Source organism: Rhineura floridana, chromosome 1, assembly GCF_030035675.1.
Source record: "Rhineura floridana isolate rRhiFlo1 chromosome 1, rRhiFlo1.hap2, whole genome shotgun sequence".
Classification (NCBI taxonomy): Eukaryota; Metazoa; Chordata; class Lepidosauria; order Squamata; family Rhineuridae; genus Rhineura; species Rhineura floridana.
This window is the reverse complement of record NC_084480.1, coordinates 255,841,458-255,859,351: the sequence shown is the minus strand read 5'-3', so window position 1 is coordinate 255,859,351 and position 17,894 is coordinate 255,841,458. Positions and strand designations below refer to the sequence as shown.

Genomic DNA, 17,894 nt, shown 5'->3' with positions numbered 1-17,894 from the left:
TTCTTACTTTGTTTCTTTCATGTGTTACTACTGTTTCTATAGAGAATCTAAACAAGAAAATTTAAAAACACATCTTTAAAAAACAATTTAAAACAATTTATCATGGCTTCTCTCAATGAATCCTGGGAAGTGTAGTTAGTGAAGGGTGCTGAGAGTTGCTAGAAGATGCCCTGTTCCTCTCACAGACCTTCAATCAGAGTGGCTGACTGTTAAACCAGTCTGGCAACTGGAGCTCTGTCAGTGGAATAGGAGTCTTCAGCACCCTTCACAATCTACACTTCCCAGGATTCTCTGAGGGAAGCCATGACTGTCTCAAGTGAAACCAAAATCTGGTGTGGGTGTGGCACCCTGATTAGCCAAGCCAAACAGCTGCGAGTCTGGCTTTTAGAACACTGACAGTTGGTTCTTACTGAGCATGCCCGACACTATCATTCAGTTCAATGCAAAATTTCTTAAATTAATTAAAAATCAGCCAGGCATTTTTTAAACCTTTAAACTGCAGAAGATGAAGGTCAGAGTATGGGGCAAGGTCAGTAATAGGATTACAGGTACTCTGTGAACATGGCTGAGTTTTAATTAATTTCTAAAAATTATGAGAACTCTGACAGAAAAAAGTCCAAAAGGGGTCTGGGTTTTTCCCCCTCTTTTTTTAGATTTTGAACTCTCTATACTCTCTGACTGTTTTGTGTATCGCCATGAAAATTAAGGGGGTTGTTAAGCAAGCGTTTCTGAGTTCAGGACTATACGTTTTGTAAGGTTTTGTTTTGAAATGAGCTTATGGGAAGCATCAGAATGGCATGGGGGTATTTTCAGTTTAACATTACAGAATGTGAAAAATCCATGTTGCCTATAGTATACAGCCACTCTTGTGACTGTATAATAAAATTAATTAAAACAAACATAAGTAACTAAATAACATGTCTGGGTAGGCATGTCTGGGTAGGCATTTTTGCCAAAGCTAAAATGTTTTCAGCAGGGATCTAAAGCAATATAGCAAGATCACCTGCCTGATGTCTGTAGGCAGGGAGTTCCAAAGCACAGACTTAAAGAGTTGATTCCTCGCACATGCAGAATGGACATTATGTGGCTCTTGTGAAAATGCAAGTTCCGCAGACTGAAGTGATCAATAGGCATGTGTGGGGCAAGGTAAGTTGCTTTCTAAGGAGACAAGTAGCCCTGTTCTGCTTCTTGCCACTGGCTCCCCCATCCTTTCTCCACTCTCTGTGCCAGCTACTTTTGAAGCCCTCTACTCTGCCTTCTTATCTCCAAGTAGCCATTTGGGATGAAGACAAGTCTCTAGCAGACTCACTGTGCTCGGTGCCTGGGCATGTTTCCTTGCTATGAAGCTAAGGGACAGCCATGTAACAGCCATAGGCTAGGGATGTAAAAAGGAAGTGATTTCTGTTCCAACCTGTTTTTGTCACAATCTGTGCCAGTTGCGTTCCACTGCAGTTTCCACCAAATAATATGTTATTTGTCTTGCTGTCCATTATTTAATGTAAATTATGTAATTTACATAACTGTTTATGTAACTTACAATTATTTCAATATAAAGGAAACGTCCAAAGAATGTTAAAAAAAACATTGTCATACTGCTCTGGAACCAATTAGCTACAGAGGTGGTGGGCTTTCCAACACTGGAAGCATTCAAGAGGCAGCTGACAGCCACCTGTCAAGAATGCTTTAAGTTGGATTCCTACATTGAACAGGGGATTGGACTAGATGGCTGTTTAGGTCCCTTCCAACTCTACTATTCTATTATTCTATGATTAAGAACATAAGAAGAGTCTACTGGATCAGACCAGTGGCCCGTCTAGTCCAACATCCTGTTCTCACAGTAGACAACCAGATGCCCATGGGAAGCCCACAAGCAGGACCTGAGTGCAAGAGCACTCTCCCCTCCTGCATCCTGACAACTGGCTTTCAGAAGCATCTTGCATCTGACTATGGTGGCAGAGCACAGCCATCATGGCTAATAGTCATTGATAGACTTATCCTCCATGAATTTGTCTAATCTTCTTTTAAAGCCATCCAAGTTGGTGACTATCACTGTCTTTTGTAGGAATGAATTCCATAGTTTAACTATGTGCTGTGTGAAGCACTCTCTTTTGCCTGTCCTGAATCTTCCAAAAAGATTCTATGACATTATAGTAAAGCCAAGACAAATTTCAAAACAAAACAAAATTTTGAATTTCATAGGAAATTTAAAACAGGAGCTTAATGCTGCAATCCCCAACAGGCTTATAAAGCACCAGTAAGAAAAAGCTGAGGATTATTTTTTTTAAAAAGATTGAATTAATGGAGGCTGACTGTGCAATATATAACAAAGAGATATGTAAATGTAAATGTAAATGTAAATTTAATTTTTAGGTCGCCTATCTGGCCGAAGCCACTCTAGGCGACGTACATATTAAATTCCAATAAAATACAATAAAATACAGTAAATACAATAAAATATGATATACTCAGCAATAACAAAAATAACAACATATGCAGTACATAACAACAGGCATTCAATATGTAAATTAGCCCACCCCAGCGGTCCCAAAGGCCTGTCCAAACAGCCAAGTTTTTAAGGCTCGGAGGAAAGTATCCAGGGAAGGGGCATGCCGAAGATCGAATGGGAGGGAATTCCAGAGAGTGGGGGCCGCTACTGAAAAAACCCTCTCTCTAGTCCCCACCAACCTAGCTACTGTTGTTGGTGGGATTGAGAGAAGGCCCTGCGTGGCTGATCTTGTCGGGCGGCATAATTGGTGATGCTGGAGGTGCTCCTTCAGATAAACTGGGCTGAAACCGTATATGGAATAGCTGTGAGTAGAATGAATTATCCATTAATGCAATAATGTAAGGTAACATTAAAAATGTTATTTTAGATGTGGATAAGCTATGAAATACATGTATTTTCTTTTATTTAAATATATCCTGTTTGGGAGATTTACACATGATGCATTTTGAATTTTTAGAATCTATAAGCAATGCACTGATAATATGAAGTCACATTATGCTGTGTATAAATAAACTATATACAATAAAGAGGACATTAAAAAAGAAAGAACAAACTCAGTAACTTGCAATTTGTTTTATTGCTTTACTAAACTGAGAGTATTTTGGGGTGCTAGTAGTATACAGGTGCTTTTTACAGATTTCAAGTGGCTCTCAAAATCAGCACACCATCTACATTGTTTCAGTAATTAGGAAGCTGAAATACGTTAAGCTCCTTCTAAGCTAAATTCATTTATTGACCACATGGTGGCATAACTGATCTCTTTTTGGCCTAGCAAGGAAAACATTCTTTAAAAGAACACAGGTGGTTGTTGTGGAGAGTGGCTGTGTCCAGCAGGTGTCTCTTCCTAACCGTATAATAATCCTTGGAATGCCTGACAGAGAGCCAGCCTTTTCAAAATTTAGGCTATCTTTATGAAGAGTTGCTTACATCAGGAGTTTTACAAAAGACAATATGATGCCGAAAATACAATCTAGCCCGACCCATTGTTCCACACTAAATTCTCCTGTCATTTCATTTGGATTTTCAGCCCAGATTTATGTCAACAAGGATGGACTTAAAGAAAATGTTGTTGGGCTACAAAAACCAATCATCCCTGATCATTGGCAATGCTGGATGGGGCTGATAGGAGTTGGAGTCCAAGCCAACAACATCTGGAAGCCTACAAGTTCCCTTACCCCACTCTAGTGTAAATTAGAGAAGGGGGTTCTGCTGCTGGGCACTAGCTTGAGGTGAGCACAGGAAGCTCCCTTATACTGAGCCACACCATTGATCCCACAGCAAATGGCATGGTGGGGCAGAGGCACTTACCTGACTCCCAGCATATGGGTCACTGCTCTTTATGAGGAAAGGTGGGGCAAGGTGGTGAAGAAGCACCTCCACCCCACCACCCCACCACATCATCTGCTACTGCATTAGTCTATCTAGCTCAGTATTGTCTACACTGACTGGCAACAGTTCTCCAGGGTTTCAGAGTGGGGACATTCCCAGCACCTGAAACCCTTTCATGGGGTAAATGTACAAAATGCATCTGCAGTCTTGAGCTTGCACATCTCCCCATGCAAATTAGTATGACTAAGCTTCCCTTTAGGCATGGAAGTGCTAAAAGCATATGAACATGAATCACTTGACAGCACTGGCCATATTATCGAAAATGGCTCAGCAAGTACATAGAGTTGGGATTTGGACTGGAGCCTACTTCTAAGATTTCACTGCAGGAGGAGTTTATATTTATATGCGATAAAATAATGTCAAAAGGATAGAGGCTGCAATCCTATACACACATACCTTGGAGTAAGCCCCATTGAACACAGTGGGCTTTACTCGAGTAAATATGCACAGACTTATGCTTCAACCATAGGCACACTCACCTGGAAGTAAGCTCAGATGAATACAATGGGACCTACTTCTGAGTAAACTTGCATCAGATTGCATTATATGATAGAAATGAAAGGCAAATCAGTCTGAAACAATCACCATTTGCAATTTAACAAATGGGGGGGCGGGATTCCAATCCAGTTCCTATGGCACTGAAGACTATACCCTGCAACATTTTAGGTATCTCCCTAGAAGATAATTAAACCTCACTGATTTTGCATTTAGGCTGACACTTACAGGAGCAGATCTAGTGTCAATAGTACAATATCCCAATCCACATAACTGACACAGTGAAGTAGCTGTGCTGCAAAGCAAAGGGCAGCATGTCTATGAATTAGCTTTTTTTCTTTTTTCAGGTTAGAAGAAAACATGGGCTGTGGTGCTATAAAGGTGGAGTGCACAACTGTCAAAAAAATTGATCCAATGTGTGACATTCCATCAGCTAAAAACTGAGCAAACCTGAGCAAGGCATATACATTGTCCCACATAATATGTGAAATTATTCATACCAGGGGTGGGGAGAGGGGATGCTGTATGATCTCCATGTGTATAGCTTACATGCAGGAGTGATTGGCAAACCAGCTCAAGAATTCATGCCCATAGCAAATTTCTTGAGAACATGAGGAACATTGCACAGAGCAATGCTCCCCATAGTGTTATGATACAGAGGACATCAGATGGGTTCTGCGAATTATGCTGAAATGAAGAACATGAAACATATGCAAAAATAGATGGCTCTTGAAAAGAAGGGACATTTGGTATGCTAACCGTGCTCAGTGCTATAATTTGGAACTTTTCTGCATGCAAATAAGTATTACCTAAAACCAATCCAATCGGATGGCAACCCAATACTTGGATTCCATTGACCTTAGTACTATCGATTAAACAGGGCTAATAGCCAAATACTCTGGCTTAACTGGTTGGTGAATGTACTAAGAATGTTTCAAAAAAATGACTTTCTCAGACTGCTTGGTTTTCAGAGGCAGGTCTATTCCTATAGTCACACAAAGCTGGGGTAGTCTCCCCCACCCTCCATCCTAGCTCTCATACATTTCTAGTACTTGCTGCTGCCACAGAACTGTTTTTAACCCCACAGCATATATAAATAATGGTGATATAATGGAACTTGAATATAGAACTTGATAGATGCCTTACAGCTTAATTAGCTTTTGAATTTTGATCACATTTAGGTAGCTCAGGTTTCATGAGATTATAGTGCTACATATTTTGAGAATGCGGAAATTTGGAAGGAACAATTAAAATATCTGAGTTCAATCAGAAAACGGTCAATTATATCAGTGTGTTATAATTATTTCCACACACACCTAAGACAATGGCCTAGTCCTTCCTTCCTTCCTTCCTTCCTTCCTTCCTTCCTTTCTTCCTTTCTTTCTTTCTTTCTTTCTTTCTTTCTTTCTTTCTTTCTTTCTTTCTTTCTTTCTTTCTTTCTTTCTTTCTTTCTTTCTTTCTTGTCCATGTCACTGGATTTCTTGCTTTCATTGATATTGTAAATCCTATTATGACTTTAGTGTTGACACCACTAAACGTTTTGGCTCCATCCAGAAACAGTTCTACATATCTCCTATTGAAACCAGGAGGACAAGTTAGTTATGACTAACATCAAATGCCATCATTTCAATTTCCTCTGGACAGGGGTCATTGGATGAATACAAAGCATCAATCCTTGCTCAGCACTGTCAGATATCAGTAATGGTGACTAATTATTATAAGACTGTTTTCATGCCATTGTTAATTACAGTTTTCAAGTAATGATCAATGCTGCTGATAACTGGTGATTGAATAGCAGATGGAATTGTAACTCTGGTGTGTGCACTTATTTCCCTATGTTTGCTTTCCCTGAGTACTGTCACTGGCCCCTTTCCAGAGGTTAACAATCAGAAGCTGTGCAACTTCTAAGAAAAAATAATGATGCATAAATCACCTAAGTACTCAAGATGTATCATGCTGTTACTTCATTCTTATATGAACAATAGACAATTTCCTTTTTCAACCATACTCTCATCTACCTGTTCAATATTACCTGTTCCAGTAATTTGACAGCAAAATAGATACCTAATTATAACCAACCTTCAGGCTGCAATCCTATACATACTTTATTATTAATGAGTAAACATGCACTGGATTGGGTTGCATGAGTCAAATAGTAGTTTGTGATGTTAAACATTTATTTTTCACCTGAATCTTAATTTGTGTCCTGAACAGAGCTTGGAAATAATTAGTTACAAGTAACAAATTACTTGTAATTCATTACTTTTTTGAGGAACGAGTGGGTTCTATATTGATTGTACTAGAACAAGGAGTAACTTTATTACTTTTGTGGAGTAATTGTAATGTTTCCAGCATTACTTACGGGCATTACTTGGGGGGGAGCAGGGAAAGTCTTCTGGCTCCTCTGATTTGTGGATGAAAATCATGTGCCTCAAACTGGGCTTCTGTGCAGCATCAATCCTCCCTCATGATCTGTGGGTGGGTGGGTAGGAGGCGACGAGAGAGGAGGTGGAGAGAGAGACAGGAGTGAAGTGGAGAAAACAATGGATGGTGGTGGAGAAGAATGGAGTGGAGGGAGAAAGGAGCAGGAGGGCAAGAACATGGATGAAGGAGGCAGCAGCAGAATGGAGATAAAGAACTGTGGAGGTGAAAGATGACAATGTACGTGTGTGTGTGTGTGTGTGTGTGTGTATGTGTGTGTGTGTGTGTGTGAGAGAGAGAGAGAGAGAGGGAGAGAGAGAGAGTACTGTGTTTGCACTTGGCACACAAAGTGGCCTCCACCACCCTCTATGGCTACTGTGCTGCATTTGCAGTATTTTAACTTTCTTGCATTCCAAGGGAAAATGTTTGCTTGGGTGAGTATTCCTTAGTGGCAGGGCAGGGTCTGGGAGGTGGTTAAGTGAGAGAGATTATGCTTGCTGGCTGAGGGGAGAGGGTTGCACTTGGTTTGACATGCAAAGATCTGAGTAGTGGCCTCTGCCTCCCTCCCCACCTCCCTTACCAGTGGAGAGACCAACATTGCTATCTTATGGATAAAAAGATTTATTCTACTACCTCTGTATGTGTGTGTTTATTTTTAATGTTGTTTTAGGACACTTAGATGTGCAGCAGCCAAGGCTAGCACCTTGTAGGCGTTTTTTTTAAAAAAATAACTGAAATGTAATTGTAGTGATTACTTTTGAAAAAAGTAATCAGTTACTTTCAGAGCAATTGTAATTGTAACAGTAATTACTACTTTTTTGGGCCATGTAATTGTAACTGTAACTTCTCACTTTTTAAAAGTAATCTTCCAAGCTCTGGCCCTGAAGACAAAACCAGAACAAACTATTTAAGGCCAAGCGTGAGGATGAGGCAGAACTGGATATTCTTTGTTTTAGATAAGATCTCAGGTCCTCAGTTTACCTGCGTTACTTCATCATAACACACACACACACACACACACACCTTATCCTAACAACATCATGCTCTGCCTTTCCCTTCCTCAGCTCCACAGCATTGACTATCACTGGCAGAACAGGGAGTGTAAAACGTGATGGTTTGACAGTGTGAGAGAAGTGATCCTACACATTATGGGAGAAGAACCCATTTTCAGTGGCATCCTCATATTGAACTGCAGCTCTGCACTATGACAACTTCGTTTCCTGAAGATGCTCACCTTCTGGCTATTCTGACCATTCATTATAACGCTTTGGCATTCCTATTCATTTGCATGTTCCATCCTTGTTTGTGCTATAAAAAACACCCCCAATAACGTTATCAGCACATCCGTGTAAACAGGAGAATAAGCAATGTCACTTTGGCCATAAAAATGAAGGTGTGACCTGTTCCCTGCATTCAATTTAAGCAGAACAGTTCAACTCAGTCCTTCAGCCACCCTTCCAAGCTGATGCAGCCAACATGAGTTTCTATATCAGCAGGTAGCAAATGGGGAGGGGATTCTTTCTGCCTGTACAGTTAGGACTGTGTTTGGAGTTTCCTCTTTCCACATTGGAAACTAAGCCTAGGCCCTAAGAGTTAAGCTCAGATTTGTTCTTTTTCTTCATCAGTGGTAAACAGTAGATTGAGAAAAGTCATTGGTCAAGGGTGGAATTCTAAATGTAATGGTGGGTGGAGTGGGTTGTCAGTAGTAATATTCACTAATAGGCAAAAAACCTTGCGGTTTAAGAATGTACCTATAGCCCACAGATATTTCTATCAAACTTTAAAAAGCAGGGAAATTGGGCAGCTATAGTGAATGCACCAGGGGAGCAGGAGACCTGAACTCCTCTCTGAGATATTGTACTGCCCTACAAAGCTGTCAAAATGCAAACACAATTTGGGTTGGTCTTTCACAGTCCAATCCACTTGCTGTGTAGCTTGGAAAAATTTGGTGACATGTACCTCTGAGCAGATGGTGAGTGGTGGCAACACCTGCCATCTCCAAAGATGAATTATATTTTTGTATGTTTGTTGGTGTTCTTCTTACTTTGTTTCTTTCATGTGTTACTACTGTTTCTATAGAGAATCTAAACAAGAAAATTTAAAAACACATCTTTAAAAAACAATTTAAAACAATTTATCATGGCTTCTCTCAATGAATCCTGGGAAGTGTAGTTAGTGAAGGGTGCTGAGAGTTGCTAGAAGATGCCCTGTTCCTCTCACAGACCTTCAATCAGAGTGGCTGACTGTTAAACCAGTCTGGCAACTGGAGCTCTGTCAGTGGAATAGGAGTCTTCAGCACCCTTCACAATCTACACTTCCCAGGATTCTTTGAGGGAAGCCATGACTGTCTCAAGTGAAATTAAGTCTGGTGTGGGTGTGGCCCCCTGATTAGCCAAGCCCAGCAGCTGTGAGGCTTTTAGAACACTGACAGTTGGTCCTTACTGAGCATGCCCCACGTTATAATAGGCTTCCAGCCAAAATTTCTTAAATGAATTAAAAATCAACCAGGCATTTTTTAAAACTTTTAAACTGCAGAAGATGAAGGTCAGAGTATGGGGCAAGGTCATTATTAGGATTACAGGTACTCTGTGAACATGGCTGATTTTTAATGAATTTCAACAGATTATGAGAACTCTGGCAGAAAAAAGTCCAAAAGGGCTCTGAGGTTTTTTTCTCTCTTTTTAGACTTTGAACTCTCTATTCTCTCTGACTGTTTTGTGTATCGTCATGAAAATTTAGAGGGTTGTTAAGCAAGCGTTTCTGAGTTCAGAACTATAAGTTTTGTAAGGTTTTGTTTTGAAATGAGCTTATGGGAAGCATCAGAATGGCATGCGGGGGTCCATTGCAGAATGTGAAAAATCCCCACTGGCTATAGTATACAGCCACTCTTGTGGCTGTAAAATTCTGTGGATACTCTTTTCATTGGTGATTGTACATGCTAAGGTGATGTCTACCAACATCTCAATTTACCGGATTGAAAAGCTGAGACATTTTTATATTGTTCTTTAACCAGGCAATAGCTGTCGTTGTCTAAGATCAAGCCCTTGATAACACAGTGGGGTGGCTTTATCCCAGATTTTCAGGAAGCTGGTGCAATGCTTGGCTTCCGAATTAAAAAGAAGCTGGATAGTCCATACAAAATACTTCTGCCACTAGCTTTCTGAACAAAAAGAGAGGTCTGCTTTTCAGTTTGATTTGCTTTTGACTGTGATCTTGTTCTTCAGCCCACATCTTCCTTTCTGGCATTAAGATATCTCTGGCCATCTTCAGCTAAGCAATCTGTCCCTCTGAATGTGCTGTTTATGCTGACTCAGGTAGACCTCATACAGACTCACCCAGGTTTGTTTGTTTTTTTACAGAAAACCTCAGTCAGTTAGCAACATTCATGTTCATGCCATTTCAAAGCCATGTAATAACATGCCTTGCACCCAGTGCCCGACGCCATTCATTTTAGCCCCACCGCTTGGCTGACATGTCAAAACTATGTGATTTATACTGAAGTCTGAATAGAGGAGCCCAAGGGCCTAACTCACCAAGGTATTACTACACTGCTATACTGGCGTAACTACATCTGGCATGAGACAATGGAAAATGAGAGTATTTATGCCTTTTGTGTCATATGTACAAGCCTATCTCATTGTCATCTGGTATAAATGAACATACTGTCATTTCTCCTGAATGATACCTACAAATAAAAGATTTAGACTAGCTTGATGTAGAGTTATTTTCTGCAGGAGAAGTTCCAGGACTTCTGGAAATTAGTTATAGAAATTCAGCAAAAGGAAACACATTTCAAGTACACCATACAGCAGAAATATTTTCTTAATGTATTTTGGTGTTACTGGTAGTCTGCTGGGGAATTTCACACAATCCATCAAGAAAGGAGTAGGTGACTGGGTTTTACGACCTGGGAGCCCAGGGTTCGAATCCCCACATAGCCATGAAGCTCACTGGGTGACCTTGGGCCAATCACTGCCTCTCAGCCTCATGAAAACCCTATTCATAGGGTCACCATAAGTCAGAATCGACTTGAAGGCAGTACATTTAGACGACTAATCCTACTAATGTATATTTAGCACCAGCTACATGGCAATGCCTGTGCAGAAGACAGATATGACACAATTTTGCCCAGTAATCTAACAGTGACATTCAACAGTTACTTACTTTTGGAAAGGCCTGTAGCTCAGTGGTGGAACATCTGCTTTGCATGCAGAAGGTCCCAGGTTCAATTCCCAGCATCTCCAGATACAGCTGGGAACATGCCCTGTCTGAAACCCTGGAGAGCTAATGCCAGTCAGAGTAGACAGTACTGAGCTAGATAGACCAATGGTCTGACTCAAGCTACCTGTATTCCTATGATCTTTGAATAAGTCCCATTTTATTCTGAACAGATAAATAAGGTTTAGATGACAGTTTCCAGTAACTGCAGCCAGCATGGGCAGTGATCAGGGATGATGGGAATTGTAGTTTGACATCTGGAGGATCAAAGGTTCCCTAGCCCTAGTGTAAAACAAGAGAAACAATGGTGAAGAATGTAAATATAGTTTCATCAAGAAACTCTGAGGTTAGAGCAGAACATGCTGAAGGTCAAAGCAATGGTGAACCAGGAAAAGTGCTCCTGAAGAAGGAGATTTTAAGCTGGGATTTCAGGGATGAGAGAAGTCAGTTGACACCCCAAAGCAATGTAACTCTGCACTCGGATGCATATTTACTTGGGAGTAAACATGCTTAGGGCTGGGCTTTACACTTGCACCCTGTCCTGATCCAGCCACTGTACTGAATAGACCATAGTGAAAAACAAAACATAACACCTATGCACTATGTTACTGGAAAAACACACTCAAGTTTCTTCAGCACAGGTGTTTAAAAAAAATCAGTGTATACCTCTCATGGATAGATACTAGTCTTGGAGTCTGTTAACATTTGAATCTCTACATGAAAGCAGATAACTTTGTTTCTGCACTTGTTTTGGCATCTCCCAGATAAAGAAGTTATGCAGCTTGACAAAGCACTTTGCTCTTACAAGTCTTAACAGAACCGCAGATATTTTTTTTTCCATGTCTCCATTCTAACCACCTGTTGCAGAGAAGGCTGGGGTGGTCTAAATGCAACTTCCCTCCACACTTCCTTCATTCTATACATATATAAAACACTCAGGTTCCAAATGCATTCAAAAGTGAAAATAGCTACCTTGGAATTCATTACAAATGTTAAACAGGATGGATTTGTGCCTCTATTGTTCAGATCCTGTGTATGCCTGTGGGTTTGTCAGTAGTTGACGCTGTTTGACAAAAAAAATAAAAATAACTGAGACTGGTATGGTGTGAACACCACAAACATGTGGTTTATCAAGCTACCCCTACCTAGCACATAAACCAATCCTTAGCATATTGTACACTACTTAAGATCACACAGGAATAATGTTGTCTTTCACAACTGAAGCTAAAGAAAGTGACTTTCTAAACAATCCCTTTAGGAAAGTGGAGCTTGATTCTGCTAGGCTCATATTCTTGCCTATCCTTTGTGGATCCCTCAATCCCACTGAGCTAATTGAAAATACTGGCTGCAAATATTTAAGTCAGTGCTAGAGCATTTCCAGGAGGCTCAACTTCCTTCGGGGAAGGAAACATGTGACATTGCACTAAGAAATGTGAAAATTTTATTCAGCCTCATCCTAATGCATATTTACTCAGAAACATTACTTATTCCTGAGGAAGTGTGCACAGGGTTGCATCCCTTTTGTTCACAACACAGGGATTCTGCAGATCTCAATGACTGCCTTTCTGTTTGACTCTCAGATGCTGTTTTGGTGTTGGGGCGGGTTGCCTTACAAAATGAGCCTGATCCAACTAATAGTGCACTTAAAACCGATTTACACCAATGGGACTTAAGCACAGCAAACTTTAGTTGGATCAGTGCCATTATACCTCATTCCCAGTTTTTCCATGGCAAACATAAGATATTTCCTTAATCTATGAAACCTCTAAGCTAAACTGCTCTTCATTTCCAAAAATAGCAAGTCCCACATGACAAGCCAAAGATTCTCTTGTTAGTGTCTTAAAACTGGTCTGTTTGTCTTGGAATAACTTACCCTCTACCCTCTGCCCCTAAAAATGAACAGTTTGTCCTTTGCATTTTCATTATCACACATCTGGGAAACATGCTTGTTTTGGAAAGAAATAATTTTTACTTGTTGGATGGTCATAGCAAACTCTTGTTCTCCTGAGAGGGATGGGGAAGTACAGTGAAATCTAAACTTCTCTCTTACTGAACCTGCTTGAATTGAATTTGTAGGCAGAAAATCTAAGACATTCACTAGGCTCCCTCTGACAAGACAGTCTTCTTCCTCTGTTCTTCACAGCTATCCCAGTGGGAGGAGTTGAAACCTGACCCAAGTCCTTACCTCCTAGAAAGGATTGGATCCTCCTTGCTAAGAGCAAGGAATACGTATCTTGGCCAAACAGGCTGAGTTTGTAAAAGAACTTCAGCAAATCAGGAGTGATTGGATGAAAAGCAAACCCCTGACCCACCCCTCCTGCACCTGACGAGGGGGTATTTACAGCGCTTTGCGAGGAGTCCCGGCACTACATAATTTTACTGCATGGGGTAAGCGGAGGAGACAATGCTATAGAGGACCAATGTGCAACTAGTGAGTCTGTCTGCAGTTGCCCAAAAGCCGGGGACCGTTATTCTGCAGCTGAAAGGAAGTTCAGGAAGAAGGCAATCCTGCATTTCAAAATGCCACGATCCTTCTTGGTCAAGAAACATTTCAACTCTTCCAAAAAGCCAAATTACGGTGAACTGGATACTCACACAGGTAATTCAAGACTGAAATCTGCCTTCAAGCCGGAAGGGCTGCTCTTGATGTGGGACTTGCCTGCTAGTTTTCATACACTGGTACAAACTTTTAACAAACTTTTTTTTTGCAGCGTCTCTCTCTCTCGCGCTCGCTCGCTCGCGCTCTCTCCCCCCCCCCATATGTCAATGCCAACAGATTTAAAACTTCAACTGTAGGAGTTTGCTTCGCTGCTAAAAATAAGTTTACTCTGTGTTGCAAACAAGTGGTTTTGGAAATGGAGGAGGATATTGTAGGAGGAGATTTTGCTGTGGAATTTCCTCTGGCTACAGCAGAGCTTTGGAGAGGAAAGTTCCTAAACTGTGGCTGAGACAGGACCTCTTAGTTTATGGTGCACAGTAAAAAAAGTTATGTCTACACTACAGCATGCTACAGTATCAGAGACTTACATTCATTCTTTATGTTTCACTGGAGCATGCTTATGTCACTTTGATTTCATCACTTCCAGTCTCTAAGAGTGTTGGTTGGGTTGTATTGTATTGATGTTATACAAAGCAAAATCTCAGTCATCTTAAAATGATTCTCTTTTTTCCCCTTCAGTGATCATTTCCCCATACCTTTATGAGAGCTACCCAATGCCTATCATTCCACAGCCAGAGATCCTGAGCTCAGTCGCTTACAACCCCATCACAGTGTGGACTACAACTGGGCTGCTGCCTTCTCCCTTACCCAGTGACCTCTCACCTCTCTCTGGATACCCGTCCTCGTTGGGAAGAGTCAGTCCACCTCCACATTCTGACACTTCATCCAAGGATCACAGTGGCTCAGAGAGTCCCATTAGTGATGAAGAAGAGAGAATTCAGGCCAAGCTTTCAGATCCCCATGCAATTGAAGCAGAGAAATTTCAGTGCAGCTTATGCAATAAGACCTATTCAACTTTCTCTGGACTGGCTAAACATAAGCAGTTGCACTGTGATGCCCAGTCTAGGAAATCTTTCAGTTGTAAATACTGTGATAAGGAATATGTGAGCCTAGGAGCTCTTAAGATGCACATCAGGACCCACACTCTACCTTGTGTTTGCAAGATCTGTGGCAAGGCTTTCTCGAGACCATGGTTACTTCAAGGACACATCAGAACTCACACTGGTGAGAGAAGAAACCTGATTATGTATACCATGTATTGCTATAATGATTTCATTTTTAATTTGTTTTTCATAGTGCTTTATGATCAATTTCATGTTCTCCAGTTATTAGCATTAGCACAGACAGTTTGCTCTGCTAAATGTTTTCCAGACTTCTTTTCTTTTTACTCTTATATGAGCAGGCCAGATTATGTACTGGTGAGATGTTCTTTGGCTTTACAGAAGTTAAAAGTTTGCTTCGGCAAGCTGTCACAAGACAGGGATCCATCTGACCATAAGAATTCCATGCTTCAACATGAGTGTTGGAACACGTTTTGGAAAGAATGCAGGAGTGAAGTAGAAAGATCAGAAAGCAAACAGAAATGAAATGGGGGGGGGAGAAGCAAACAGAAATACCAGGTTCCCAACAGTAATCTATACAGTCAAGAGTTGTGTCCAGACAATGCCTACAGTAAACCCCCTTAGTCAGCATATAGGCACAGAATCCATTTTATACTCTGATCAAACATGCATTCTTGGAAATGAATTCCATTGAAACCAATGGGGCTCAAATGTAAGAAATGTGTACTGTAGGCAGCCAATTAGAAGAACTGGTACCTTGATCCGAGACACAAAGAGCCTGGTCCCATATTGTCTCTGAAGAAAATCCCAATGAAATAAATGAAATTTAACATAAAGTAAGAATGCGTAGGATTGCAATTTTAAATGGAAGCTTCATTGATAGTGCAGCTGGCTTTCAAGTAAATGGGTGTGGGAGCATAGATGACTGTGGTTAGGTTGCTGCAAGTTGCAGTCCAAAGCTGAAGTTTTATATACACTGTTACCTGGGAGTAAATCCCATTGAACTTAATACAAGATGAATGTAAGTGTGAGAAACAAAAGTCAGTATTAAGACAGAATGCACTGATTCCAATTCTTCGTATAGAAATAAAATCTGACTGTCTTCGAGACACTAAGCACCCTAAAGTTGCAATCCTGTATACAGTTATGTGGGAGGAAGCGCCTCTGAGCATAGCCAGCCTGATTTCCAAATAGGATCTGGCTGCATATCCATGAAGTCTCACTATGTTTAGCAGAACTTACCTCCATGAAAAATACACAGGATCAGAGTACTTTGTGCACTAATTGCAACCTTTTTATTGATCTTGTGCAAGTGATAGATTTGAGTAGTCTTGCAGCTCCTAGTCCTGTACCTGTTCCAAAGAAACAGGGTACAATGCTGAAGCATTCAGTCTGATGGGAGTTCTGCCGTTCACGTCAATGGCATGTAAAGTACAGCCTTAGGCAGCAGTAGGCATTGCACAGGATACAGTAAATGAATGGAAGGAACATATGGAAATACTGGGTGGAGCCCAGCCTTCAGGCTCTGGCTGCACCTGCTGAAGCAGAAAGTGTCAGCAGCTTGTCACTCAATACACCATGATTCCTGCAAACTCTGAGAAGTATGAAGTAATGAATGGTCAGCCTATAGTGCAATGAACAGGACCTTTAATAATATATAAATTCCCATTGCCATGTTTTCGCTTCTGTGCAAACAATTTGCCCCACTATACAGAAGTTCCTGATTTTAGCTTTAAAATGGTTAAATCTCTTTTCTGAATTTCTTTCCAGGAGAGAAGCCTTTTTCGTGCCCTCATTGTAACAGAGCATTTGCAGACAGGTCAAACTTGAGGGCCCACCTGCAGACCCATTCGGATGTGAAGAAATACCAGTGCAAAAATTGTTCCAAAACTTTCTCCCGAATGTCTCTTCTGCACAAACACGAGGAATCTGGCTGCTGTGTAGCTCACTGAGTTTGCCTGAACATTTTTGTACTCCTTTTCAACAAAATAGGAAGAACCTGCCCCCACCACCCCAGAAGTGTTTTATCTTCTACTTCCCAACTTGCCAACTCCTCCGGAAGGTGCAAAAAACAGCAATTTGCTTTTTTGTTCAATTGCTTAAGCATGACAGTTGTGTGATACAAAGGAAACCAAAGCATTTAAAATACAGAAAGAAGTAAATGCCAAACGGACTACCTTTTTTTGCTAAAATTTACATTCCAGCCAAACAGAATCGCCCAAAGAAGTTTTATTTTTACAATAACAATAATCAAAAACTAAGTTTTGCCAAATACCAAATATCACACACAGGTGCTTTTCAGTGTCCTCCATATCAAGTCAGTAAGTGACAAATAGGACTGGTTGATGGTATCGTTTATAGAAAAGCATACTTCTTAATCAGTCACCTGAAATGTCTTCAAATTGCATAATTCAATGAGGAAGAAGAATGTATGTCCAATAGTTTGCCATGACTTAACCGTATGTACCTTTGTAAAACTGTCACAGCAGACATTCCTGAGTGCATACTTGATACATATTTCATTTTTTAAATTTATTGTGGTTGTTAACTTGTGTTGTTTTTTTTAAAAAAACGGGAATAAGTGCAAGAGTGAGGGTTGATGGGATTTTGACAATGGATTTCTTAAGAGCTTTTTTTCCTAAATGCACAAGGGAAATGCAATATCGTGAGCAATACCCTCCAAGTGCCTTTTTTAAAAATTGATAACTTTGTTTAAGTATATGGACATAATGTAAATAGTTCTATTTTTATATGACTGAATGTGTTCTGAAGCAAAATGAAATATTATCTATAGACAAGTCTATAGGTATCTTGAAGAAAGTGTGAAGCCAAATGTCTTATACTGTTTTCTAGAAATAATTTTTTGTACAATAAACATTTTGAAGTAATAGTTGTGTAGTTTGTCCTAAATTAGGCTGATCAAAAGTCCCATCTGCACCTTCCCCCAACACACACAGAGCTCTTGTGCTGATTGTCAGTGGAAAATCCTATGTGGGTGGGGATCTCTGTGTAGAGACTGAATTCACTGTAACCAGGGCTATGGGTTTTAGCCTGCATGGATGAGGACTGATCAAAGAATAACCTCCAAAGTTCTGATGGAAATCTCATTTCTGCAGTTAAACAAATCTGGGCCATGCCAGTAACTAGATATTATACTGCCTTGAAAATTAATGTTTGCTTCTTTGGGTTTCCTGGAGGAAAGGCAGTAGAATATAAGCATAACAGTAAATCCTGAAATCCATTCCCAAAAATTATAGCAAACTGATGAGTACTTTTCAGGAAACAACTTTCATCTTAATTACAA

At 40.4% G+C, this 17,894-nt stretch overlaps 1 protein-coding gene and 1 long non-coding RNA gene across 3 annotated transcripts; one reads left to right on the top strand and one right to left on the bottom strand.

Moving 5' to 3' along the window:
* Window positions 1-2,435: 2,435 nt before the first annotated feature.
* Window positions 2,436-13,857, bottom strand: LOC133371276 (uncharacterized). The gene is made up of 3 exons (XR_009759296.1): window positions 13,625-13,857; window positions 12,002-12,092; window positions 2,436-2,808 (listed from the first exon to the last, which is right to left on the bottom strand). It is a non-coding gene; the product is annotated as an uncharacterized LOC133371276 (long non-coding RNA).
* SNAI2 (snail family transcriptional repressor 2) lies at window positions 13,100-17,478 on the top strand. 2 transcript variants are annotated; one of them, XM_061598494.1, is made up of 3 exons: window positions 13,100-13,628; window positions 14,208-14,753; window positions 16,361-17,478. In XM_061598494.1, the coding sequence occupies exons 1-3, from the start codon at window positions 13,550-13,552 to the stop codon at window positions 16,540-16,542; spliced, it is 807 nt and encodes a 268-aa protein (XP_061454478.1). In that variant the 5' UTR covers window positions 13,100-13,549; the 3' UTR covers window positions 16,543-17,478. The 2 variants fall into 2 exon arrangements, with proteins under 2 accessions (XP_061454478.1, XP_061454480.1); XM_061598496.1 differs by having other exon boundaries at window positions 13,620-13,708.
* The last annotated feature ends 416 nt before the right edge of the window (window positions 17,479-17,894 follow it).

Coding starts and splice junctions, on each gene's coding strand:
- SNAI2 (XM_061598494.1), top strand. CDS start 13,550: ATGCCACGATCCTTCTTGGTCAAGAAACATTTCAACTCTTCCAAAAAG. Junction 13,629..14,207: donor TGAACTGGATACTCACACAG/GTAATTCAAGAC, acceptor TTTCCCCTTCAG/TGATCATTTCCCCATACCTT. Junction 14,754..16,360: donor ACACATCAGAACTCACACTG/GTGAGAGAAGAA, acceptor ATTTCTTTCCAG/GAGAGAAGCCTTTTTCGTGC.